General features: G+C 43.3%; 1 protein-coding gene across 1 annotated transcript in view; it reads left to right on the forward strand.

The window, feature by feature from the left end:
* The window catches only part of LOC125466464 (integrin alpha-8-like), a 134742-nt gene that overhangs the window by 9957 nt on the left and 98451 nt on the right, over positions 1-26334 (forward strand). Inside the window, exons 2-5 of the mRNA XM_059638734.1 lie at positions 5197-5327; positions 14515-14612; positions 21091-21265; positions 25753-25802. Coding sequence (XP_059494717.1) covers positions 5197-5327; positions 14515-14612; positions 21091-21265; positions 25753-25802 — 454 coding nt within the window. The remainder of the gene's footprint in view (positions 1-5196; positions 5328-14514; positions 14613-21090; positions 21266-25752; positions 25803-26334) is intronic.

Here is a 26334-nt window from a genome sequence, read left to right on the forward strand (position 1 = left end):
CTTTTTGTGTCTCAATCCTACCTCCTTCTGTACCTATCCCCGGAAAAAAGACTATCCTCAATTTACCTACAACTGCACTTTCAAAATTCCAAGTGTCTATCCCGTTTCCTCCATTCACCACAACAGCTCTACAGCTATTGATCTATTCAACACCTTCACCTCCATCTTCAATGACCCTGTCCTCAAGAAAACCATAATTCTCTCACCTTCCTCCCTGTACTGCCTTCACCTTCCAAGGAGCACAGACTTAAAAAGAATACAGGAGACAACTGATTAAACTGAGTTATCCTCAGACCTCTGGATGGTCCAGATAAAACACTATTAGCTCCTGCTCTCAGCTGCCAAAACCACGTATCATTCCTAGAACATGGTGGAATGCATAGGAAACCATAGGAGTTCTTACCCTGCTGCAGAAAATCGTCTCAAGCTCACCTCCCTTCCTTCCTCATCTCCAATACCAAATGCAAGGAGCTGATAGACCTCATTGGTACTAAAATTCACATAATCCATGAGCTGCCAATGCCGAGTGTCTCCCTTCCACTAACCTGGCTGTGTTTCCCTTAATGACAACCCCCCTATCCTGGTTCCAAACTCACATCTTCTTCTAGCTTCTCTCCAGTGCCTCCTCATGCCCTCCCTGGAATGACTGTGTTCATATTTCTGCCCTGGGTGTGTCAGCAGCTGTTTCTTTGGTCCTTTTCCCACTGAACCACCAATCACCCAGCTGCCCACCTTTGATCACTGTACCTATAGATGTCTCAGTCTCAAATTCTGGAATTTCTCCCTACACCTTGTTGCCACTCTACCTCACTTTAGTCTGCTTAAAAGCTAGCTTTTTGACCTAATACCTTCATAAGAGGCACTCTGTCATTCTTTTCCTTAATAGCATTCCTGCACGAGGAACTTTTCGTTATTTGAAAAGCACTATATAAAAATAGAGTGCTTTTGTTGTTGCTAGGTGATGATCAATGATGAGGAAATGACAGATTTGAAAATAAGGCATGTGCCAAGGACAATGGAGATGATTACCAGTAACTAATTACGTCCAATTATGCAAGATAATAAAATGTGAGGCTGGATGAACACAGCAGGCCCAGCAGCATCTCAGGAGCACAAAAGCTGACGTTTCGGGCCTAGACCCTTCATCAGAGAGGGGGATGGGGTGAGGGTTCTGGAATAAATAGGGAGAGAAGGGGAGGCGGACCGAAGATGGAGAGAAAAGAAGATAGGTGGAGAGGAGAGTATAGGTGGGGAAGTAGGGAGGGGATAGGTCAGTCCAGGGAAGATGGGCAGGTCAAGGAAGTGGGATGAGGTTAGTAGGTAGGAGGTGGAGGTGCGGCTTGGGGTGGGAAGAAAGGATGGGTGAGAGGAAGAACAGGTTAGGGAGGCAGAGACAGTTTGGACTGGTTTTGGGATGCAGTGTGTGGAGGGGAAGAGCTGGGTTGGTTGTGTCGTGCAGTGGGGGGAGGGGGCGAACTGGGCTGGTTTTGGGATGCGGTGGGGGAAGGGGACATTTTGAAGCTGGTGAAGTCCATATTGATACCATTGGGCTGCAGGGCTCCCAAGCGGAATATGAGTTGCTGTTCCTGCAACCTTCGGGTGGCATCATTGTGGCACTGCAGGAGGCCCATGATGGACATGTCATCTAAAGAATGGGAGGGGGAGTGGAAATGGTATGCGACCGGGAGGTGCAGTTATTGCGAACCGAGCGGAGGTGTTCTGCAATGCGGTCCGCAAGCCTCCGCTTGGTTTCCCCAATGTAGAGGAAGCCACACCGGGTACAGTGGATGCAGTATATCACATTGGCAGATGTGCAGGTGAACCTCTGCTTAATGTGGAATGTCATCTTGGGGCCTGGGATAGGGGTGAGGGAGGATGTGTAGGGGCAAGTGTAGCATTTCCTGCGGTTGCAGGGGGAGGTGCCGGGTATGGTGGGGTTGGAGGGCAGTGTGGAGCGAACAAGGGAGTCACGGAGAGAGTGGTCTCTCCGGAAAGCAGACAGGGGTGGGGATGGGAAAATGTCTTGGGTGGTGGTGTCGGATTGTAGATGGTGGAACTTCCGCCATCTACAATCCGACCCCACCACCCAAGACATTTTTCCATCCCCACCCCTGTCTGCTTTCCGGAGAGACCACTCTCTCCGTGACTCCCTTGTTCGCTACACACTGCCCTCCAACCCCACCACACCCGGCACCTCCCCCTGCAACCGCAGGAAATGCTACACTTGCCCCTACACATCCTCCCTCACCCCTATCCCAGGCCCCAAGATGACATTCCACATTAAGCAGAGGTTCACCTGCACATCTGCCAATGTGATATACTGCATCCACTGTACCCGGTGTGGCTTCCTCTACATTGGGGAAACCAAGCGGAGGCTTGCGGACCGCATTGCAGAACACCTCCGCTCGGTTCGCAATAAACAACTGCACCTCCCGGTCGCAAACCATTTCCACTCCCCCTCCCATTCTTTAGATAACATGTCCATCATGGGCCTCCTGCAGTGCCACAATGATGCCACCCGAAGGTTGCAGGAACAGCAACTCATATTCCGCTTGGGAACCCTGCAGCCCACTGGTATCAACGTGGACTTCACCAGCTTCAAAATCTCCCCTTCCCCCACCGCATCCCAAAACCAGCCCAGTTCGTCCCCTCCCCCCGCTGCACCACACAACCAGCCCAGCTCTTCCCCTCCACCCATTGCATCCCAAAACCAGTCCAACCTGTCTCTGCCTCCCTAACCTGTTCTTCCTCTCACCCATCCCTTCCTCCCCCCCCTAAGCCGCACCTCCATCTCCTACCTACTAACCTCATCCCACCTCCTTGACCTGTCCATCTTCCCTGGACTGACCTATCCCCTCCCAACCTCCCCACCTATACTCTCCTCTCCACCTATCTTCTTTTTTCTCCATCTTCGGTCCGCCTCCCCTTCTCTCCCTATTTATTCCAGAACCCTCACCCCATCCCCCTCTCTGATGAAGGGTCTAGGCCCGAAACGTCAGCTTTTGTGCTCCTGAGATGCTGCTGGGCCTGCTGTGTTCATCCAGCTTCACATTTTATTATCTTGGATTCTCCAGCATCTGCAGTTCCCATCATCACGTCCAATTATCCAACTGTGTTTTGCAATTCCCACGTTATTTTGTGTAGAATAAATTTATGAAGGCTTTTAAACATTTTATTTGGGGCTTTCCCTTCTCCACTGGTAACTCACAACCACCTTCTCAAAGGTAAACAGAAATGGATAAAGAATACTGGCCTAGGTTATGCAGACAAAATTGCTTCTGCCAAAGACATGGTATATTTTCTGGGCTGCAGTATTTTTTTCCCAGTAGGAAACCTCTTGTATTTGTGTTTTATACAAATTAACACATTGTAATAAGGTGAAAAAAAGGAACACAATTGTTTGAGATGCTTACATTTCTATTCTTCAATTGAGGGCTAAGATTACATTATGACTGTTTACTCTGTATATATGTCATAAATCGAAGGATTCACTAAGGGCTCAAAGGATTCAGTACTGAGCCGAGAAGTTATGTGTTTGCCTTTAGATCATTGCACTTGTAATGGTTTCAAATAAATGGGCACAAATTCACCTGCAAGTTTAATGCACTGCTAGAACCATGAAACAGAGAAAACCAGATGCGAGTATTGCAAGTCCAGAGCTAGGAGATGGGCTGGAACATGGAATGAAAGACAGTCAAATAGCAATGGTGGAAAAATAGATTACATTGGAATAGTTCAAACATAGACACTGGAGAGAAAGAGGAAGGAATGAATAATATTGAAATGAAGAAAGAAAAATGAGAGAAGCAACAAATTTAAGATATTATTCCAAGCAGTGGAAGAAGAATATGGTTTAAAAAGACATCAAGCTCAAGTCGAAATGTGTAGATATTAAAATCTGCATCAGACTTTCTTGTCATTTCATGCATATGAGGTGTTGTTACTTATGGATTAATAATTTGGAAATACATTGTTGTCAAATAATTTAGTAGTGTCACACTTCAGTTTGGTTTCCTCAGTTGGATTTCTGGCATGCACAGAAGTGCTTCATCATAATAAATTCTTTTGAGAGTTTCTATTCATCCAATACATAGTTCCACATAGGAGCACATTGCAGTTCCCCAAGTCCAGAATGCTTAGGCTTATGTTGCCATAATCGTCTAGTGTGGACTGAGATAATTGGAATGCCTCTGCAGTCTAACCAACCCTCCCTATAAGGGTACATCTTGTAGAATTATTTTAAGATGTGTGGAAAGACACCAATCTCCGAATGACAGGTCATCTATTTTATGCACTAATCTGTGATTTGGACTGCTGGAGCAATTACCTACGGCTTAAAAAATAAGGGTCCTTCATTTAAAATGGAAATAAGTGCTTTAGTTTTCACCTGGTGGTTGATGGTCTGTGGAATTCTCTTCCCCAGATAAACATTGGAGACAGAGCCATTGAATATTTCTAAATTGGAGTTAAGCATTTTTGTTTGATGAGATAGTAAGATGGTATGGGGGTAGATGGAAATGTAAAGGAGAGGTCATAATCAAATTAGCCATGACCTTATCAAATGGCAAAGCAGATCAAATATTGAGTGGCCTATTCCTGCTCCCAAGACATATGTTTGTAGGTAGGGATAACACAGTGTGGAGCATGAGGAACACAACACATTTTTTCTAAAGAAGGGTCCCAACCCAAAATGCCAACTTTCCTGCTCCTCTGATGCTGCCTGGCCTGCTGTGTTCCTCCAGCTCTACACTGAGTTATCTCTGACTCCAGCATCTGCAGTTTTTGCTGTCTCTGTTTGTAGGTAGATCTTTGGAGATCTGCAGAACTGCTTGGTTGCTGAATCAATTCATCACAGAAAGTTTATTTAATTCCAAACTTCCATCACTGAATCTGTTACGTTGGAACTAAATTAACTCCAGAAAACCTCCTTCTGTGTCAGATTAACATAACTAACATGTATAATGCTGTACAATCTTGTATTTGCACATCTCAGCTATAGCACATTTAAGGCATTTATAGTGGAATGCAGAAAAGTTTTGGCTACATTTCTGTGCACAAGGTAACACATTTAACTAGTGATATGAAGTAAATAAATTGAAAGGTTTTCAGTTCAGAGATAACTGAACAAACTATACGTAATTGAATAAAGTATTACAATGGAGAAAAATAATTCAAAGATCTTCTGCCTGTTTGCAGTCCAGGTATCCTTATCGGCGCCCCCAAAGCAAATACAACACAAGAAGATGTAATAGAAGGTGGAGCAGTGTTCCTCTGCCCTTGGTCAAATAATCGACATCAATGCACTATAATACCATTTGATACTGAGGGTAAGTTCAACAACTAACGTAGGTAACGCTGTAAGTTGTGGAGTTTGTAGCCTCTCACATTATAGTTTGCAAGAACAGTGTAACCCAACTTAACTTGAGGAAGGTTTGTCACTCACCTAACTCCCTTTAATATCAGTGGAATATTGAACACTTTTCCTGATGATAATGTGTATAAAGCACATAGGCCCAGATCTTCTGGTCTCCAGATCATCACAGATTGGATGTATGGCCTGACATGTCGATGGCACTCCACTGAATTCCTGATATGTCAGCTTGGTGGGTATTGCCGGGAAGTTTGAATTTCTGACAGGAACTTCCCTGCTGTTATGTACTCTTCAGGAAAGGGAGTTGGAGTTTAAGTGGGGACTGAGGGCAGTTCTGAAAAAACATTAAAACTTGTGAATGGAGCGAACTGGTCTGACTCAATGCATATACATCAACATGGAGCTCCAGGTCAATGAATAAATTCATTTCCAAGTTTAATTGAATTGTTACTGATTTGTTCCTGGTTGTACCCTCTGGGAACTCGATAGTTATCTGCGAAATGTGAGACAAACAATTTCTAAGCAATGGCTTGCTTCTCCCACTACCACATCCCCAAAAGAAAGTTCATGACAAGCATAGGAATAATAGAAAAAAAGTAGGCCATTCAGACCTTGAACCTGCTGTGTCATTTAGTATGATCCAGCCTTATCATCCAATGCAGTCCACTGTTCCTGCATGCTTGTCCTTTGATCCCTTCAGTCCCAAGAACGATTTGTTTTCAATGTTTTGGCCTCAGCTGTTTTCCATCATGAGCTGACAACAAACCTGCCCCTCAGCCATAGGGGTCCCCTCAATGGAAGCTAGTCCCATCCACACAAACCGCTGGAAAATCAGAGTGACTGGCAGCTCACGTAGTTCCAATAGGACCATGAAGGTGAGTCTGATGGATGACGAAATAAGCCAATTTTGGTGGCATTGGGCAGGATTCTTTTGGCTGCATAGGAAAGGTGGTGACTTTTTAAAATGCATCCATGCCAGGAAAGAGAGTGATCCTAATGAACAAAGGGCATGCTCATCCCAAGTTAGTACTCCTTTCTTTCCTGGCATTTTAAACTTTTTTCTAAGAATGCAGAAATCCCACTCATGCTTTTTAACCCATGCCAACATTTTATGACTTGACTGGCATAATCTTGGAGTTAATTGTGCTTTTATTAAGTTCAGTTGACCATTCACTATTTATTTACCAATGGTGGGCAAGTCCCTACCCAACCACTGCACTGTATGGGTGAACATGAGGAAGTATGGGAATGTGGTGTGCCAGTCATTTGACCTATGTTACATGGTCTCCCCATACCCACTGAAAATAGACGTGGCAGAGACATGTACAATCCAGCCCCTAATCTAATTGCTGATTAACTACACAACTAACCCGCAGACTAATTCCAAACAATTGCTGACCCCTGAAAGTTCCTAAAATCCATCCCCAGTCCTGATCTGACCCAACCACCCTGCTGACCCTAGCAAACCTGACTAACCCTCACCATGTATTTTCATATCTAACCAACCTGACCACTTAGCCCCAAGACTGACTAGCTCCCAACAAGACAACCCATCCCAACCAACCATAAACTCATCTACCCACTCGACCATGTCACCCATTGTACCCTACCCACTCTCATCGCACCAACTATGCACCAGTCTAGTATTGGCTGGCATTCTCTCAAGTCAACAAGGCATCCTCCCTGATGTCTTTGATTCCAGCAGAAGGCCCCCTCATGGTCTCGCCATTGGCTGATTGGTTTTGGATGAAAATTTGGATGTAAACTGTAACATTCTTCCCTCAGTCATGCTGCAAGAGGACCCAGTAAGATGGAGACTGAGACATTTAGACCATTAGCTCACATGCACAATATGACAATGATATCAAGAGAATGTCTCTTAACTGTGTATTGAACATCTGCTGTAAGACAAAACAAAACAAGAAAGGGTCTACAATGTTCAAAAAGGCCAGTCACATATTTGTATAATGCGCTAGATTTCTCTTTCCCCTTCCTATCAATATCCTATGCCCCAACCACTATAGGAAAGTGCCAACAGAAAAGCAGAATTCAGGTTTCCCATTGGATATTCTGCACTTGTCAGTTAATACCCTTCCCCCGGGATCTGGAATAAGGAGGCAGAAGTAGACTCTGAGTAGTAAAGTAAATATTTGAATGGAAGGCAAGGTCCATTGGATACCTCTTCTCCATTCAAATGTATTTGGAAGCTTTACCCAGTTGTGACTTGAGGTCAGTCTGGATTGGTGGGGCAAGGATGTTGCCTTGAGCCCACTCAGCATTATAAATTACTTTGGCCCCACAGCTCAAGATAAAGTAGCGTTGTTAGAAGCAGTAAATTGCCCTATATTGCTGCCACCTCATTGCAAAGAGAATATGTAACTTACAGCAACCAGTCAGAGCTCACAAGTTCAACATCTATCTTAGAGTGATATACAATGGGGAGAATCTTCAATGGTGCATGAAATTCCATTATCTGAATGGCTACTGTATGTGTGTGATAAAGAGTTCCAGTTATGAATTACTTCATATCAACTGATAAACTGCATGTGTTTCTATAATTTAAGGAGTAAGAGAACAGCAGAGAGCTCCTATCAAATCAAGAACTAATGACAATGGCCAACTTTTTTTTGACCCATGTTCATTACCAGATACCATGCAGATAATTCTCGTTCACAGGATGTGTTGACTTGATTACTGCATTGGTCTTTGATTCAGAGCTTTGCAAAATTTGTATTTAAAGATTATTCATATCATCGAATCTCTACAGTGTGGAAACAGGCCTTTCAGGACAATAAGTTGACATTGGCCCTCAGAGCAACCCACCCAGACCCATCCCCCTAATCTACACATCCCTGGACACAATGGGCAATTTAACATGACCAGCCTACCTAACCTGCTTGTCTTTGGACTGTGGGAGGAAATCAGAGCACCTGGAGAATGTGCAAACTCCACACAGACAGTTGCCCAAAGCTGGGATTGAACCCAGGTCCCTGGTGTTGTGAGGCAGCAGTGCTAACCACTGAGCCACCGTGCCATTATTAGTGTGCAGCTGTGATGGAGATGGTATTCATTTTATCCCACCTGGACTAATGCCAGGCACAACAATACAGTGGAGGAGAAAGAAACAGATAGCAGTGCCTGGGAAAATCGTGACAGCTTAGAAACACAGCTGGACTACTTTCCCAGAGCCTGTGTTGGCTAACTGACATGCACCAGGCAGCTGGATCTATGTTTGCTAAGTCTGTAAGATCAATTGATTGTTTTGTCAGTTGTTAAGCATTCAACTCACCAACACTTCATTTCAAACTCGAAATTGAAACAGTTCCAATGAGCTGAAAAACCAATAGCTATATTAACCAGGTGAAAATGCCCTTCATTCTGAGTTAGGCTGAGGGAGATCAAACTTTGAAGTTTGATGACGACATTGTGAGAAAGAAAGGAAAGAAATTGTGGGGCCCGTACTGGAGATATCTGTATCAGTGACAGCCATGGGTAAGGTGTCAAAAGACTGGAAGGTAGGTAATGTTGGTCTTTATTTAAGAAAGGCTATAAGGAGAAGCTAGGGAACTGTAGGCCTGATGTCAGTGGTGGGTAAGTTGTTGGAGGGGATTCTGAGAGACGAGATCTGACTCATTGGAAAGGATTTAGGGCTGCTTAGGAATTGCCAGCAAGGGGTTTATGCATGAGAAATTTGCCTCACAAATTTGATTGGGTTTTTTGAAGAGGCAACCAAGAAAGTAGATAAAGGCAGAGTGGTAGACATTACCTACGTGGGCTTTAGCAATGATAGACTAGCTGGTCAGGTTAAATCACATGGTATCCAGGGACAGCTAGCTAGTTAGACACAAAATTGCCTTGATGGTAGGAAACGGAGCATGGTGGTTGAAGGTTGTTGGTTCAGATTGGAGGCCTGTGATCAGCAGTGTGCCACAAGGATCAGCGCTGGGTCTTCTGTTGTTCGTCATTTATATAAATGATTTGGATGAGAATGTAGGAGGCATGGTTAGTTTGTGGATGATGCCAAAACTGGTGATAGAGACGACAGTGAAGAAGGTTATCTAAGAGTACAAGGGGATTTTGATCAACTGGGTCAGTCGGTTGAGGAATGGCAGATGGAGTTTAATTTGGATAAATGTGAGGTGTTGTGTTTTGAAAAGACAAACAATGGCAGGACTAACACTGCTAATGGTAAGGCCCTGGGGAGTGTTGTAGAACAGAGACCTAGGGGTGCAGATACCTCGTTCCTTGAAAGGGGTGTCAGAGGCCAACACGGTTGTGAAAAAGGCATTTGTACTTTTGCCTTCAACGATAAGAGCATTGGGTACAGGAGTTGGGCTGTCATATTACAGCTGTACAAGACATTGGTCAAGTCACATTTGGTGTACTGCATACAATTCTGTTGCCCTGCTCTAAGAAGGTAGTTATGAAACTGGTTAGAGGGTATAAAATAGGTTGACAAGGATGTTGCTGAGACTAGAAGATTTGAATTATAAGGTGACCCTGGATAGGCTGGATGTTTTTTTCATTGGGAATGTAGAAGACTTGGGCGTGGCCTTATAGAGGTTTATAAAATCATGAGAAGCATAGATGAGATGAATAGCAAATGCCTTTTCCCCAGGGTAGGACAGTCCAAAACTAGAGGTTCGAGGTTTAAGGTGAAAGGAGACAGATTTGAAAGTGATCTGAAGGGCAACTTTCTCACTCAGAGGGTAGTGCATGTATGGAATGAGCTGCCAAAGGAAGTAGTAGAGGCAAGTATATTTACAACATTTAACAAGACATTTGGCTGAGTACGTGGATAGGAAAGGTTTAGAGGGATATGGGTCAAACATGGATAAATAGGACTAGTTCAGTTTAGAAGACCTGCTCAACGTCCACAAGTTGGGCCTGAGGGTCTGTTTCTGTGCTGTGTGACTCAATAGTGTCCAAGCTGCATCTCCAGGATTACAGACTGCTTTAAGTCACTAGAGTGATTGCACAGATCAGCTATGGTCTCACTGAAATGTGGACCAGGCTCAAGGGACTGAACATCCTCATCTTTACCACTGTTTCTATACTTATGTGTGGCCCAAATAATTAAATGGTTTGGCAATACACAATTCAGGGGTGAGGGAGTTAGCACTGAACCAAGCTGCCATACCAGTACAGTTAAGGGCTAATATGTAAAAAAAATGATGATGCTGGATATCTGAAGTCACAAACAAAAAGCATGTGAGAAACTCAGCAGGTCTAGCAGCATCTGTAGAGACAGAAACAGAGTTAACGTTTTCAATCCAATATGAGTCTTCTTCAGAAATATTGAAGGTTAAAAATTCCATGTGTTCTGAAAGTTGTTTTTCTCAGAAGCCTACTCAAATTAGGTTGGAGAAATGAGACAATGTTAATAAGTACAAGTCAGCTGGGCCTATTATAGGGAAGATTTCATTTGGAGTTGGCATTAAGTATGTGTGGGTGATATTGAAAAGCTTTGGCAGGAAAAATCTGTAGATGGAACATTAGACAATTAGATTGTGCTGATGACAGCAGCTCAATGAGAAAGCAATTCTCTCTCCTTTTATGAGCTCATAATCTTTCCTCTCTGACTTCTATTGTAATCCTGCTACAGTGCTATTAGGGCCTTTACAGAGTTATGCAATCTAGATCAGTAACTCAGCCCTGATTTTGTGACTGCCTTAGAAATAGCGTACAAACAGAGATGCATCATGCCAGTGAAGGGAGCAACAAGCTGTAATTTGATTACAGACTCTCTCCCCTCCTCCTTTCCCCTTGGGGAGCTTAGTGCATTGATTTTCCAATGTACTGAATACATTGGTTTGGTTTCAGCAATTTTTACTATTGTTGAACACAGCTGAAATGGAAAGGTAAATTGTGTATTGCCCCCACAACAATGTTTACAATGCTATTTAAATTTTACAGTAGTTTTTTTTTCTCTCCTGCTATAGTTCTGTGAACACTGAGTCCAACAGTAACTAGATAATGTACAATGGTTGTCACATTGGTGCCCATTGACGCCCCAGTTAATTACTAGACTGAAGCCACATTGCATCCCAGAGGCTGGAGGGATTGGGGGTTGTGTGAAAATGTTTGACGGCAAGCCAGGGGTCACAGGCAAAATTGGAAAAAGCAGCGGGAAAGCTAAGATAAACTCAGAGAAATGATCCACATGGAGCTAGGATCAGGCTTTAAAGGAAAATCGGGAGAACTTTATCAGAGATAGTAGGAACTGCTGATGCTCGAGTTAGAGATAACACAGTGTGAAGCTGGAGGAATGCAGCAGGCCAGGCAGCATCAGAAAAGCAGGAAAGTTGATGTTTTGGGTCGGGACCCTTCTTCCCAAAATGTCAGCTTTCCTGCTCCTCTGATGCTACCTGGCCTGTTTTCCTCCTCCAGCTTCACACTGTGTTATCTCAGAAGAACTTTGAATTTTTATCAAAGAACAAGCTGGGAGTCAGAGTCATCGAAATGAGCCTTGAGGAAGGTGAGCATTTATGATGGCCTAAGGTCTCAAACTTGGCTCAATTGGTGATTCTGAGATAACAAAGTGTGGAGCTGGATGAACACAGTAGGCCAAGCAGCATCATAGGAGCACAAAAGCTGACGTTTCGGGCCTAGACCCTTCATCCGAAAAGGGGAATGGGGAGAGGATTCTGAAATAAGTAGGGAGAGAGGGGGAGGTGGACCGAAGATGGATAGAGGAGAAGATAGGTGGAGAGGAGAGGATAGGTGGGGTGATAGGGAGAGGATAGGTCAGTCCGGGGAGGACAGTCAGGTCAAGGGGCTGGGATGAGGTTAGTAGGTAGGAAATGGAGATGCGGCTTGAGGTGGCAGGAGGGGATAGGTGAGATGAAGAACAGATTAGGTATTCGGGGATGAGCTGGGCTGGTTTTGGGATGCAGTGGGGGGAGGGGAGAATTTGAAGCTGGTGAAATCCACATTGATACCATTGGGCTGCAGGGTTCCCAAGTGGAATATGAGTTGCTGTTCCTGCAATCTTCGGGTGGCATCATTGTGGCACTGCAGGAGGCACAGGATGGACATGTCATCTAAGGAATGAGAGGGGGAGTTAAAATGGTTCGCAACTGGGAGGTGCAGTTGTTTATTGTGAACCCAGCGTAGGTGTTCTGCAAAGCAGTCCCCAAGTCTTTGCTTGGTTTTCCCGATGTAGAGGAAGCCACAATGGGTACAGTGGATGCAGTATACCACATTGGCGGATGTGCAGGTGAACATCTGTTTGATGTGGAAAGTCATCTTGGGGCCTGGGATGTGGGTGAGGGACGAGGTGTGGGGGCAAGTGTAGTATTTCCTGCGGTTGCAGGGGAAAGTGCCGGGTGTGGTGGGGTCGGAGGGGAATGTGGAGCAGACAAGGGAGACCCGGAGAGAGTGGTCTCTCCGGAAGGCAGTCTTGCCCCTGAGTAAGGATGCATTGCATCTAAATCCCACTCCAGAGCCTTGACCATATAGCCATTTCGCTACAGTACTGACAGAGTGCAGCATTGTCAAGCATTAAACCAAAGCCTAATCTGCCCTTCCAGATGGATATAGAATCATAGAACACCACAGTGCAGAATAGTCCCTTCAGTCCATCGAGCCTGTACTACACTAAAGCTACACTAAATCTACACGTCCAATTTTTCAGCTCTTGGCCCATATCCTTTAAAATGTTATGACACTTCAAGTGCTCATCCAAGTACTTTTTAAAGGTTGTGAGGTTTCCCACCTCAACTATCCTCCCAGGTAGTGCATTCCTGACCCCCACTACTTCTGGATGAAAAAGGTTTTCCTCAACTCGGTAAACTTTCTGCCTTAAACAATGTGTTCCCTTGTTATTGACCCTTCAACTAATGGTAAGAGCTGCTTTCTATCTACCCTGTCCATGCTCCTCAACAACCAAGCTCCCTCTCAACTTTCTCTGCTCCAAAGAAACCAACCAGAGCTTATCAAACCTCTCCGCATAACTAAAGCACTCCTTCCCAGACAACATCCCTGTGAATCTCCTCTGCAGCCCCTCTAGTGCAATCACATTCTCCCTGTAGTACAGATAAAGAAGTCACATCTACAAGAGTTAGTGGGAGGGGCGGCGTTGTGGCTCAGTGGTTAGCACTGCTGCTTCACGGCACCAGGGACCCAGGTTTGATTACACCCTTGGGTGACTGTCTGTGTGGAGTTTGCACATTCTACACCTATCTGTGTGGGTTTCCTCCCACAGTCCAAAAGATGTGCAGCTAGATAGATTCGCCATTCTAAAGTACCCATAGTGTTCATGGATTTGTAGATTAGGTGGGCTATAGGGGCATGGGTCTGGGTGGGATGGTCTGTGGGTCTGTGTGGACTTGTTGGGCCAAAGGGCGTGTCTCCACACTGTATAGATCGATGGTTAACTCTATACAAATAAAGGTAGAAGAGTTCTCCTTGTGTCCCAGCCAGTTAATACCACAAGAAACAGATCATCTGCTAATTTATCACATTGCTGTTTGTGGCTGTGTGAAAATTAACTATTGTATTTGCCTAAATTCTATGAGCAGATACACTTCACTCCCAACTGAAAATGAGGATGAAAAACAAGTAGCCAATCTGATATTGTCAACAGTGAAACTTAGTCACACCATGTAAAGAAATAATTTTGGCATTGGTCCGAAAAATGCCTTTTACTGCATCTACCTCTGGCCCTTGTTCTGAGCCACAATTTATCATGAAGTAGTGTTCTTGATCAATATTTGTTATTGTACCCAATATCTCTGTTTTGTAGGTCTTCTCTCATTTATTATATTGTGTTGTTATGGAGTTTTGGGTTGTCAGTGGTTTATTAAATCTACTGACTACTGTCCAGGCTCCTACTTCAGGAGCAGTTCCTTGGTTCATTGGTTGGTTAATTTTTTAATATCAGATTTCCTGCATTCACAGTAATTTTTTTTTCTTTATCCTTGATTGAACCAAGCCGTAGTAAGATCTTACACCCACAGGGAAGCAAGTTGTGGAAATTTGAGGGATGAAGCAAAATTAAAGATGGGAAATTAGGGTCTGTGTTGCACATTATTCTAATAAGGAATATAATTTATTAAAATTAATTCATAGAGTCTACCAATGAGCTGAATGTCTTTCAACTGCTGGCACAGTTTGTCAATAATCTGAATTTATTCATGCAGGTAACCGAAATATTTCCAGTTCTGATGGATATATGAAAGATTATAAATCCAACCAATGGTTTGGGGCTACAGTCAAATCACTCAAGGAAAAAGTTGTGGTGAGTTCATGTATGCAAATCTAGAACCAAGCCCACAGAATTAAATTTCTTTTGGATTTGAGCCAAGATCATGGTATTATGGTAAAATCACTGGGTCAGTACCTCAGACTAATCTGGTGATAAAGGTGTAAACAGCAAAGTAATTAGTGTCATTTCAATTCAAGTGATTGAAAATCTGGAACCGAAAGCTAGACCCAGTAAAGGCAAGTATGAAACTGTCAGCTTTGGTTCACTGCTGCCTTTTGGGGAAGGAATCCTGCCATCTTTACCTGATCTGTGACTCCAGACCCATTGCAATGGGTTGACTCTGAACTCCCCTTTGAAATAGCCAAGGAAGTCACTCTGATCAAAGTGCAGCTAAGGATGAGGTACAGGTGCTGGCCTCATAAATTTTTTTTTAAAAAGATGCATACTTGGGATGGAAAGCATCTGGTGTAAAGAATCAAGGGAAATTGGGGAGCAGGGTGCTACAGAAAATCAACCACCTCAAACGATGACTGTTCTACAATATATTTCAGGTGAAATTTTAATATTTGGAAATTTGAAATTTTTGGATATTCAAAAAAGGGAAAAGAAAATCCAAAAAATAAAAGTGATAAAAACTGGAGTTGGTATGTATGCTGTGTTTTCTTTGCAACCATTTGCTAATTTTGACTTGTTTATACTCATTTCTATATTTTGCTATATTTTAATGAGATTCACAGGGAATTTGCATACAATTGCACCAGTAAAATAGGTTTAATTTTACATTGAACTTCCCAATTAGCCTTCTATATTAAACTGCACCCACATGCATTTTGCAACTTATAGGATGTCTATAGGATGCCCTATTTTAAAATAAGCATCATCCAATAAATCACTGGTCTGGAAACCACAGGTCCTAATGCTAAGATTTTTGTCCACTCATTTCGAACTTCTATAAGCACCATTTTGCACTGGGAGTCCCTACCACAGAATACTATTTCCTTTCTCCATTAAAACCTGTTTGCTTTGTGCCGCATACTCAGCCTCTGCTGACATTTTTCTGCCTTCCATTATTTATTGCTGACTAATTACATCTTGGGAAGGGACCATACTCACAGACTAAATGTTTGAGCACAAAATGATTGACTGTCTGCATAAGTATGTATGCTAGCTATGTTCTAATTCAAGCTGGTGACATTCACTCATCATACCTGACCGCATTCACTTACATTGGCTCCCATTCCAACAATCCTTAAATTTTAAATAACTTGATGTCAAATCATTCCATGGTCTCATCCCTCCCTAGCTCTCTAACCTCTACAACTGTTGCAACCCTCCATGATATCTGTGTCCCTTTCATTCTTGCCTCTTGCACTTTCAGGATTTCCTACCTTCCATCATGCAGTTGTCTCTATATTGAGGGAAATGCTAGCGAGGGACATCCCATGACCCGTGAACGAATTAGAGTGCCCTCTCCAATCAGCCACCACCTTGGGGATAAGCAAACTTGTCTTGATTAACCATGAAGGTTTCCAGCTCTGCTTAAGGATTTGTCACTTTTGACTACTCGCATGCTTCATCATTTTGAAAAGAAAATAGAAGGCGCTTCAGCAGGAGCTGGATCTGTAATTAATGGTGATGGAGGGAGAATGGAAGTTTCAGTCAGTTTCTGCAGATCAGAACATAGCAGTTGTTTGGGATGGAGAGGGGACCTAAACGCTCCATCATGTCAAGAGGAAGCCATCCACAGGAATGGCCTAAGATTGCAGCTGTAGGCTGGAAAGTTGGTCAGAAATACTCACCCTCACAAATCACGTTCAGGTGATTGCTGGGTTTCTGACCTGGGGGAACCATCAGGCTGACTGAAAATTAAATTCAGCCTCTGATAATCATCCTTACTGGCCTTTCAACTCGTACTGATTGACTTCCTGCTGCTTGCAGGCTGGTCCACTATCTGCACCCCTAGAAAAGCTACTCTGAAGATGAGACGGAACTGGTAAACCTGCATGTCCAGTCAGTGGCACAAAATTACATGCCCACAAATCTCCACTCCTACCCGCATTTGGAGCAAAAATCTGCCATTGTTCTTATTCCAAAATTTTCAGGCTTATTGACAGGAAGCCTTTAGTATTCAATTGTTTTCTTATGAATTAGAGTTTAACCTGCCTTTTTTTAGAACATTACTTTGCTAATGGGTGTCCACCAGCTATTTACACTGATTGGACTCCTGATCTGCTAAATTAAGTGCCACCGAAAAATTTTGTACCAAATTTAGGTGATTAATTATTGAATGCAAGTAGAATCACATTAAGGATGCTTTTCTATTTTCCTTTGTTTATTGCACTTCCTGTTCTACTGACACTTGCTGAGATATGGTTTACACTTTATTTGGACACGTGCAGGGATGGGATAGGTGTGGAGGGATATGGACCGAGCGTGGGCAAATGGGACGAGATTAATTGTAAAAACTGGGTGGCATGGATAAGTTGGGCCGAAGGGCCTGTTTCCATGCTGCAAACCTCAATGACTCTGTGACTGTATGACACTGCTGCCTGAAGGGGTCTTGTTACACATTGGTAGTGTCCGCACCTCTGAGCGAGGAGGCACGCTTCAAGTCGCACTTGCTTCAGTGGAGTGCGATAACATCTCTGAACAGGTTGATTAAAAAAAACTGACACTGCTGCCTACTTTCTGATTCTTCATACAACTGCACATTCCTGACGTAAAAACCCAGCAACTGTGGATTGTGATTCTGCAGAAGGTGTCTGTTGATGGGAGAATCAGAAAGAGATGTCAGCTACCTCATCCAGTAAAGGACACCAGGATTAGGTGCTGCTCAGGAATTTGAAGAGTTTTTTTCCTAGAATGGAGATCCCTTGGTGGAGGAGTGAAAGTCCTGCCGATGGAGAGCTATTGGCTAATCTACTGAAGGCTGAGGATTGGAGGTGTTTCTGGGACAGACATCCCAGAGAGAGGTGTTGGGAGATGGGAAACAAGAACAGGAAGTTGACTCTCACCATGTGTTCCCACTTTCCTGATGTCACATAAATTGATCACGATTTTTAAGGAAGGATACCATCACCTGCTGGAAGCTTTCATTGTCAGGCAACACCACCTGCAGTTGGCCGATATCAGCACAAATGAGATGAGGCCATTACATGATCAGAAATTGCCACTGGTTAATGTCTGACCGGGGACCACTGATGGAATAACGGCAGAGGCAGATTGTCGATGAGATTCTATTATACAATACAAGGCAGCACAATCCCTTCAGCACCCCAAGTCTGTGCCGATTCATAATCCTTATTTTGACCCGCTGCTTATTGCCCATGCTCAGTTTCTATCCCTCTGTTCACCTCCCATTCACGTGATTATCAAGATACACCTTAAATGTTGCGAGCATACCAGCTTCCACGCCTCCACTGGCAGTGCATTCCAGGCACTCACCACCCTCAGCGTGAAAAATGTTCCCCACACTTCTGCCCTAAACTTACCCTGCTCACCGTGAACTTGTGCCCTCTTTCAGTTGACCTTGCCACCCTGGAAGAAAACCATTGACTGTCCACTCCATCAATACCGCTCAAAATTTTGTCGACCTCTATCAGATCACACCCACCAGTCCCCCAACCTCTGTCTTTCCAGTGAAAACAATCTGAATTTGTCCAATCTTTCCTCACAACTGAACCCATCCAGACTGAGCAACATTCTGATAAACCTTTCTGCAACCTCTCGAAAGCATCCATGACCTTCCGGTAATGTGACAAACAGAACTGCATGCAATATTCCATCATCTCACATAATTAAATAGCATTCCTGCTTCCAGACAGGAGAAGCCATAAAATTCCACAGAGAGCATCAGTGGGTTATTTGATGCAGGGTATAGGGGAAGCATCACAGTTGAGCCGATCTTGATACTTAGACATTAGTACATCCCACCTAAAATTGCATGCTAGCCACTCAGAACAGGAGCCCTATAAGATATTGGGGTCATCCTGCAGCTGATCAAGTCAGTTTTAGCTGAACTCACAAGTAAGATCAATGTATTAAGTGTATTTTAAAGGTCAGAAATATAAGATCATCAATTATTCCTCAGACAGAGAGAAGTTATGGTTTAATGGTAATACCATGAAATTATTAGGGTCTTTGGGTAGCGTTGTAGAGTGACATGGGGTTCAGGTACACAATTATTTGAAGTCTGCATCACCTATAGACAGGGTGGTTACGAAAGGGTTTAGCATGCTTGTCTTCATTGCTCAGACCTTTGAATGTAGGAGTTGGGAAGCCATGTTGAGGCTGTACAGGATGTTGGTGAGGGCTCTTCTGGAATATTGTGTCCAATTCTAGTTGCCTTGATATAGGAAGGATAATATTAAGGTGGAGAGAGTTCAGGAAAAATATTTACCAGGAAGTTGCTGGGAATGGATGGTTTGAGTTTTAGGGAGAGTCTGAATAGACTGGAACTTTTTTCACTGGAGCTTAGGAGGTTGGGGGTCACATTAAAGAGGTTTATAAAATCATGAGGGTATAGATAATGTGAATGGCAGATATCCTTTCCCTAGGGTGGGGGACTTCAATAACAGAGGCATATTTTTAAGGGGAGAGGGGAAAGATTTAATAAAGACATGAGGGGAACATCCTTACACAAAGAGTGATTTGGGAAATGAACTTTCAAAGGGAGTGGTGGATGCAGGTACAGTTACAATGTTTAAAAGACATTTCGTAAGTACCTGAATAAGAAATGTTTGGAGGGATATGGGCCAAGCAGAGGCAGATGCGTCTGTCTTTGGTTGGGATTATAGCCGACATGGACTGATTGGACCAAAGGGTCTGTTTTTATACCAAATAACTCTATGAATCTAATGACCCAAAGGCCCTGCTTGATTCTTTATGGAAGAGTGTTCAAATCCTGCCACAGTCACTGGTGGAATTCAAATTCAATCAATAGAACTGGAACTATAAAGTTAGTCTCAGTAATGGTGACTTTGAAACAACTACCAATCATTTTGATTAAAATATGTTCTTTAGGGAAAGAAATCTGCTGTCCATATCTGGCTTGGTGTACTTATGAATCCAGAACTACAGCAATTATAGAATAAAGGGAATTATACTTTTATTCTAAGTATATCTTCTGAGCATGTGCAAAAAGAAGAGTTTCATAATGATGTCAGATCACATAGTTCTGGAGCCTGACTTTGTAGGCCTCAAGATAAGATGTCCCTCTAACTGGCAACCTCTGTATTTAGTCATCACTACACCCTATTGCTATTCACTCATACGATTGCAGATCTCACTTTACTACAGCAATACAATTGGTGTTTATTTTCTCTCAGTAGTATCCACTTCCTATGTGGGATAAAAATAAGAGAATTCAGGAAAGAGGCTTTAGCAATCAAAGAGTAGTCAGTATGTTCAATTCACGATCACAGTGTTAGTTGAGGCAATTAAAATTGATGCATTGACAGAAAAGCTAGGTCAGCATGAAGGAACAAGGGATTGAAGGATATGTGGGTAGGGTTAGGTGAATGAGAGGGTTTGGCAACGATAGTTTGGTCAAAGTGCTTTCAGACCATGTCACTCATCAGGGATCAAGACATTGAACTTTGAGAGAGGAGAATTTAATGCAAACCCAAACAACAGCTTTGCCTACGAGACAATGGAGAGTGTCCAAAAGCTTACATTTGAGAGATGCAAGATATTATCTACAATAAGAACCTGATAGAACTGTGTTTTTGAATCACAGATTTTTGAGAATTCATGGACTTGCATCCACATTTCTTTCATTCACATTTCAAATTAAGCACGTATATTTGTTAACTATTTGCAACTATTCCACTTCAAAATAGTGTTTGTGTTTCCTTAGTGTCTTTATTTGATTATGGTAGAGGTTGGCGAAGCCACTCTGTTCAGAAGGTTCTTACTGACTAAGCTCACCTCCACCATGGGATCTGTGTTGTGGAAATGAAAACCAGTCAGGGTTCCAGTGCCTCTCTGTTGACCAATGAAACAAATGCTTCAATGATGCCCCTGTCACTACAATCAAGGTTCACAATTGCCTTTACAATTTCAAAACCCTGGATTTCCTCCCAACCAATGCCATCAGTACAAGAACAGCAATGGTTGTGAGGTAAGGTCCTCCATGATGGATGGCGATAGAGAGTAAACTTGCCCTTATCAGCATTTCCCATGGTCAGAAGGTAACACTTTCTAACAGGGCCATGGATTTGCATACACCACATGGATTGCAGCAGTTCACCTCAACCATCGTGAAGGCAATTACGAATAGGGTGCAAATATTGGCCTAACCAGCAATGTCCACAATTTGGGAGCAAATATAAGTATAAGTGGGTCTTTGGTAATGACATGAACAGAGAGTTTTCACACTCCTTTAGGAGAAATTTGTTTTTGGAAGATATTTTATTTTTTAGAAAATCTATTAAAGGAATCATTGCTGTTAGAGTGAACACATGGTTCTCTGATGAGCTGACAATACTTGACATTTGTGTTCCATCTGCAGGCCTGTGCACCTCTCTATCACTGGGAATATTTACAGAAGTTCAATTTCCACTTCGAGACTAGTGGAGTGACACCAGTGGGCACGTGTCTAATAGCAGTTCAAAACTTCAGCAACTACGCAGAATATTCACCCTGTCGCTCCAAAATTTTGCAATCACAGCTTAAGCTATCAGGCGGTAAGAGAATGTCCTGCATAAAGTGATGAGATTTTAGAAAAAGGTCAAAATTTCTGAACTGCAAAAGTTTTCGAGAACTTTGTCAGTGAATTTGCCTGCTCCCCAGCAGCATAGAATGGGCTCACAGGTTAATGTTTCATCACACCAGGTCGTTTTGCTAAAGTGCATACAACAACAGTTTCGTAGTCTCTCTGTTGCTTTTGGTTAGCTTGAAATTAAATCTCCTGGAAATATTTTACAAGTCAATTGAAATATATGTGAAGCAGAAGAAAGGGAGAGAAAATGGTCTTTACAAAAAGAGTCAAGAGATGAATCAAGAACATCAAACACAGGGCTGCATAACAGCTTGGGGTTGGGAAACTGACACCCAGCTCGCATCTAGGCCATGACCCTGTGCCACACCCTCAACACTGCACATTGCTGTTTAAGTCCTCAGAACCCTCAATCCATCAGAATTGACCTTGGCACTGAATTACTGTACTGGTGTCATAGAGTCACATAGTACGGAAGCAGATGCTTCAATCTAACCCATCCATAATCCCAAATTAAACTGGTCTCAATTGCCTGCATTTGGCCCATATCCCTCTAAACCTGTCCTATTCATGTACCTGTCCAAATGCCTCTTAAATGTTGCAACTGCATCTACCGCTTACTGTGGCAGTTTATTCCATATGCACACCATCTTCTGGGTGAAAATGTTGCCCCTCAGGAACTTGTTAAATCTTTCCCCTCTCGCCTTAAGCTTATGCCGTCTAGTTTTGGACTCCCCTACCCAAGGGAAAACACCTTGGTCATTCACCTTATCCATGCCTGTCATTATTTTACAAACCTGTATAAGGTTACCCCTCGGCCTCTGACGCTCCAGGCAAAAATGTCTCAGCCTATGCAGCCTCTCGTTCTAAATCAAACCCTCCAGTCCTGGCAACATCCTTTTAAATCTTTTCTGCACCCTTTCCAATCTAATAACATCCTTCTTATAACAGGGTGGCCAGTATTGCATACAGTATTTGAAAAGTGGCCTCACCGATGTCCTGTACAGGGTCAGCATGGTCCCCAATTCCTGTACTCAAAGCACTGAGCAATTAGCTGAGGCAGGAACTAGCTCTGAAATGCAGTGCTCAAAGGCAGAAGGCAGCTAAAGCAGAGTACACACGAGGGTACAGCAGTGACCAAGCACATGACCAACTCTGTTGAAGGGGTTGACAATGAAAGCCATTGCACGAGCACCTTAGCTTCTGTTACTTGTAGATTTTTTTCAGTATTTTAATTGAGCAGCACCATCAATCTGGATCCCTCAGTTTCCCTAACAGATGTGCTCATGCACACCTCAGACTGTTCACTCCTTACACTCACTGTTTTGAAAAATCTTTTTGGCCTTCTCCAGGTCATTAACAAACTCTTTGACAGATTAATGGCCTCTTAATTGGCAAGAAGGAGGTTGACGGCTCCCGCAATGCTTTTGTTTTGCAATAGCAGTGAATTAATTTCCATTTGGAGAGGCATGGTTTGATAGGAATAGTCAGTAAGGCTTTGTTGGAGACAGATCATGCCGATGAAATTGGATTGAATTTTTCAAGGAGATGATCAGGCAGGTAGTGCAATTGAAGTAGTTTATATGGATTTGAGCAAAGCCTTTGACAAGGATCCTTGTGCAGACTGATAAAGAATGCAAAAGGAGGCTGGAATAACACAGCAAGTCAGGCAGCACCTAGAGGAAAGGAGCAGCCAACATTTCAGGTATTACCCTTCTTCAGGACTGGATTTGGGGTAGGGGCAGCTGCAGCTAAAGAGCGGGGGTAGGCTGGGTAGCAGAATTGTGCTAGTAGGTGGACACCAGTAGTAAGTATGAAAAGGCTGGTCGATGGAATGGATGAGTCCAGTTGGTGGCTGGAAGGGAGGGTCACAATGTGGAATGGAAGGGAAGACGTGGGGCTGGAAAGGGAGCTGGAGGATGGTTGGGAAGGTTATTTGAAATTAGAGAATTCAATGTTGAGTCCTCCAGGCTGTAGGGTGCCCAGGCAGAAGACAAGGAGTTGTTCCTGAAATCTGTGTTCTGAATCACTGTGACCCTGAAGGAGGGTGAGGACGGACATGTCAGACGGGGTTGGGATGGTGGGGAGTTGGAATGGACGGTGACCAGGAGGTTAGGCTGGCCATTACGGGTCAGGTGAAGACGTTCAGTGAAATGGTTACCTAGTCTAAGTTTTGTCTCACCAATATCGAGAAGACTAAACCAGGAGCGCCGGATGCAGCAGACTAGGTTGGAGGAGACGCAGGTGAAGCTCTGTCTCACCGGAAGGGCTGTTTAGGGACCTGGATGGCAGTGAGGGAGGTGGTGTGTAGGCAGGTGGTGCATCTTTTACAGTTACAGGGAAAGTATCTGGCAAGTTGGAGTGGTTGGTGGGGAATGTGGCACGAACGAAGGAGCGATGAAGGGAATGGTCCTCATGGAAGGCAGAGAGGGATGGGGAGTGGAAGATATTCCAGGTAGTGGGGTATAAATGGAATTGGCAGAAGTTTTTGAGGGTGATATGTTGGATGCAGAGGCTGGCAGGGTACAAAGTGAGGACAAGGGTGGCCCTATCTTTATTATTTTTGGGGGAGGGGTGGTTAAGAGCTGTGGAGTGGGAAATGGAGGAGCCACAGTGGAGGGCTGCCTGTATAACAGAAAGTGAAAAAGAGCATTGTTTGATATAGGTGGTCATGCAGACATCCGGGATGCTTGGAAGTGGGACATTAAAAAGGAAACAGGATTCAGGGTAACTTGGCAAGATCTTAATTTGGTTTAGTGGTAGGAGACAGAGGGTTATTGTCGAAGGCTGTTTGTCTGAATGGAGGTCAGTGTCCAGTGGTGGATCATGCTGGGTCTCTTACTATTCATATAAATGATATACAAGAAAATGTTGGGGAGGTGATGAGTAAGTTTGCAGGTGACATGAAGATTGGCTTAGTACTTAAAGGAGAGGAAAAAGGTGTTAGTTTACAGGACCATATCGGTGGGTTTTCTAAATAGGCAGATGAAATTTAAACGTGAAAAACGTAAAGCAATGCACTTTGGAAGAAGTAAAAAAGACAAGGGAGTATTCATCACATAGCAGAAACCTAGGAGGATCTTGTTGGTTCTTGTCCACAGATCCCTGAAGGGAGCAGGACAGGTTAATAGGTGGTTAAGAAGACTATGTGATATTTGTCTTTATCAGTTGTGGCATAGATTATAAAGGCAGGGTGGCTATGTCAAAGCTGTACAGGATTTTATGTGCAGTTCTGGTAACCATACTATAAGAAGGACGTGATTACGCTGGAGAGGGTGCAGAGAAATTTAATCAAGGTGTTCTGGGTTAGAGCATTTTATCTAAGAAGAGAGGCTGGATAAATTTTGGTAGGTTTCTTTAGAGCAGAGAAAGTTGACAGGAGTCCTGATTGAGGGTAATTATTAAGAGGGGCATGGATAGGGTGCACAGAAAAGAGCTGTTCCCTAAGTTGAAGGGTCAATAATGAGGGGCCATAATATTGTGGTGAAGGGCAGGAAGTTTAGAGAGGATTTGAGAAAAATGTTTTTACCCAGAGGATGGTGTGAATCCAGAATGCATTATTTAGTATGGCAGTAGAAGTGGGAAATCTCAGAACCTTTAAAAAGAATGTGAATGAGCCCTTGAAATGTTGTAACGTTCAAGGCTATGGGTCAAATGGAATTAGCACTGATAGGTTGGTGCCAATGCAATGGACCAAAGAGCCACTTCTGTGGGCTATGATTCTATAAGCAGTGCATTTTGGGGGTATTGATAGGTGTACACATTACCCATGAACTCTTGTTGTCAAAGACTGACATACTGCCCTCGTGGGCAATTGAAAATCTAGGCCATAGAGTGGAAAGGGATTTGATGAAAGCAATGGGCCTTGTGATCAGAAAGAAAGCAAGATTAATGAGAATGAAAAATGTACAAAGAAACTGAAATTAAACTAATAGCCAGAATGAGACAGTAGCAATTGTACAGTCTTCAGAAATTGGAGAGTGAGAAATAATGGGACAAAAAGGGTTGGGGTTTGTAAGTCAGGTAACAGAGGCCTATGTTAAGCGGTAAGGGATGGAGCCCATAGCTGCAAATTCCTGAGTAGGTTTAAAAGCACAATGCTGATCTCCTGCTGCTGGCAAATAAAAGTGAAGATTACACAGAATCAGAAGAAGAGGGATAGTGTTTTTCTTTGACAGATTCACAACTGACTCGTTCATATATTTTGGATCAAAATGGAATAACTGGAACTGCACGTGTCACACTGCAGCTCCCAAAATTTCCTGACACCATGGTTGTAAGCTTGCACCTGCATTCTATGTTTGGGTCTTTCTGCCCAGAGATTTCTGGGGAAAGGGAAAGAGACAGGAATTATCTAAAATGCAGCTCAGCCAGCAAACACAACAGCTTTGTATGTGCCTGCGTCTGGAATTATGGCCTGTGAGGTAAATGATTAATGCCAGTGTTATTTCTCAGTCCCAGATCAGCGTTTTTGTGAAGCTGGATGGAGCAGTGCAATCACAGAGGTAATAATTTAACATTGTACTTTTCTACTCTTCATTCCCATTGTTGCAGTAACTTTGATTTTTGTAAGTTTGATGCAAGTAAGCTTGGAACTGATCTTAAGCTGCATTAATGCACAAATGCTTAACATGTTCATATGTTAGTCTTCCATTACTTGAACAAAACACACCAAAGACTTCATTAAAAAATAGATAAATATACTTGATATAAGAGGATTGAAGGCTCAGATAATATATATGTTCATATCACTGACAGTCTTTTAGATAATCGCAGGGGAAATCAAAGACTGGGTCACTTTTACTCTCTGCCTTCTCCTTGTGGTTAACTGTACACTGTCAGACCCCTACTGTTTTGTGAGAATAAAGTGGTTCAGTGTAATTCACATCATATCATATCTCAAGGCTCAACTGCTGGGGATATTTTCTAATCAACCTGTGCAGCGATGTTCTTATACACTTCTGAAAATGGGTCCCCTGTATCAGAGGCAGGGACACTGCCACTGCACCACAAGTGCCCAAAACTATTAACATACAT

The sequence above is a fragment of the Stegostoma tigrinum genome, chromosome 31 (assembly GCF_030684315.1).
Source record: "Stegostoma tigrinum isolate sSteTig4 chromosome 31, sSteTig4.hap1, whole genome shotgun sequence".
Taxonomy (NCBI): Eukaryota; Metazoa; Chordata; class Chondrichthyes; order Orectolobiformes; family Stegostomatidae; genus Stegostoma; species Stegostoma tigrinum.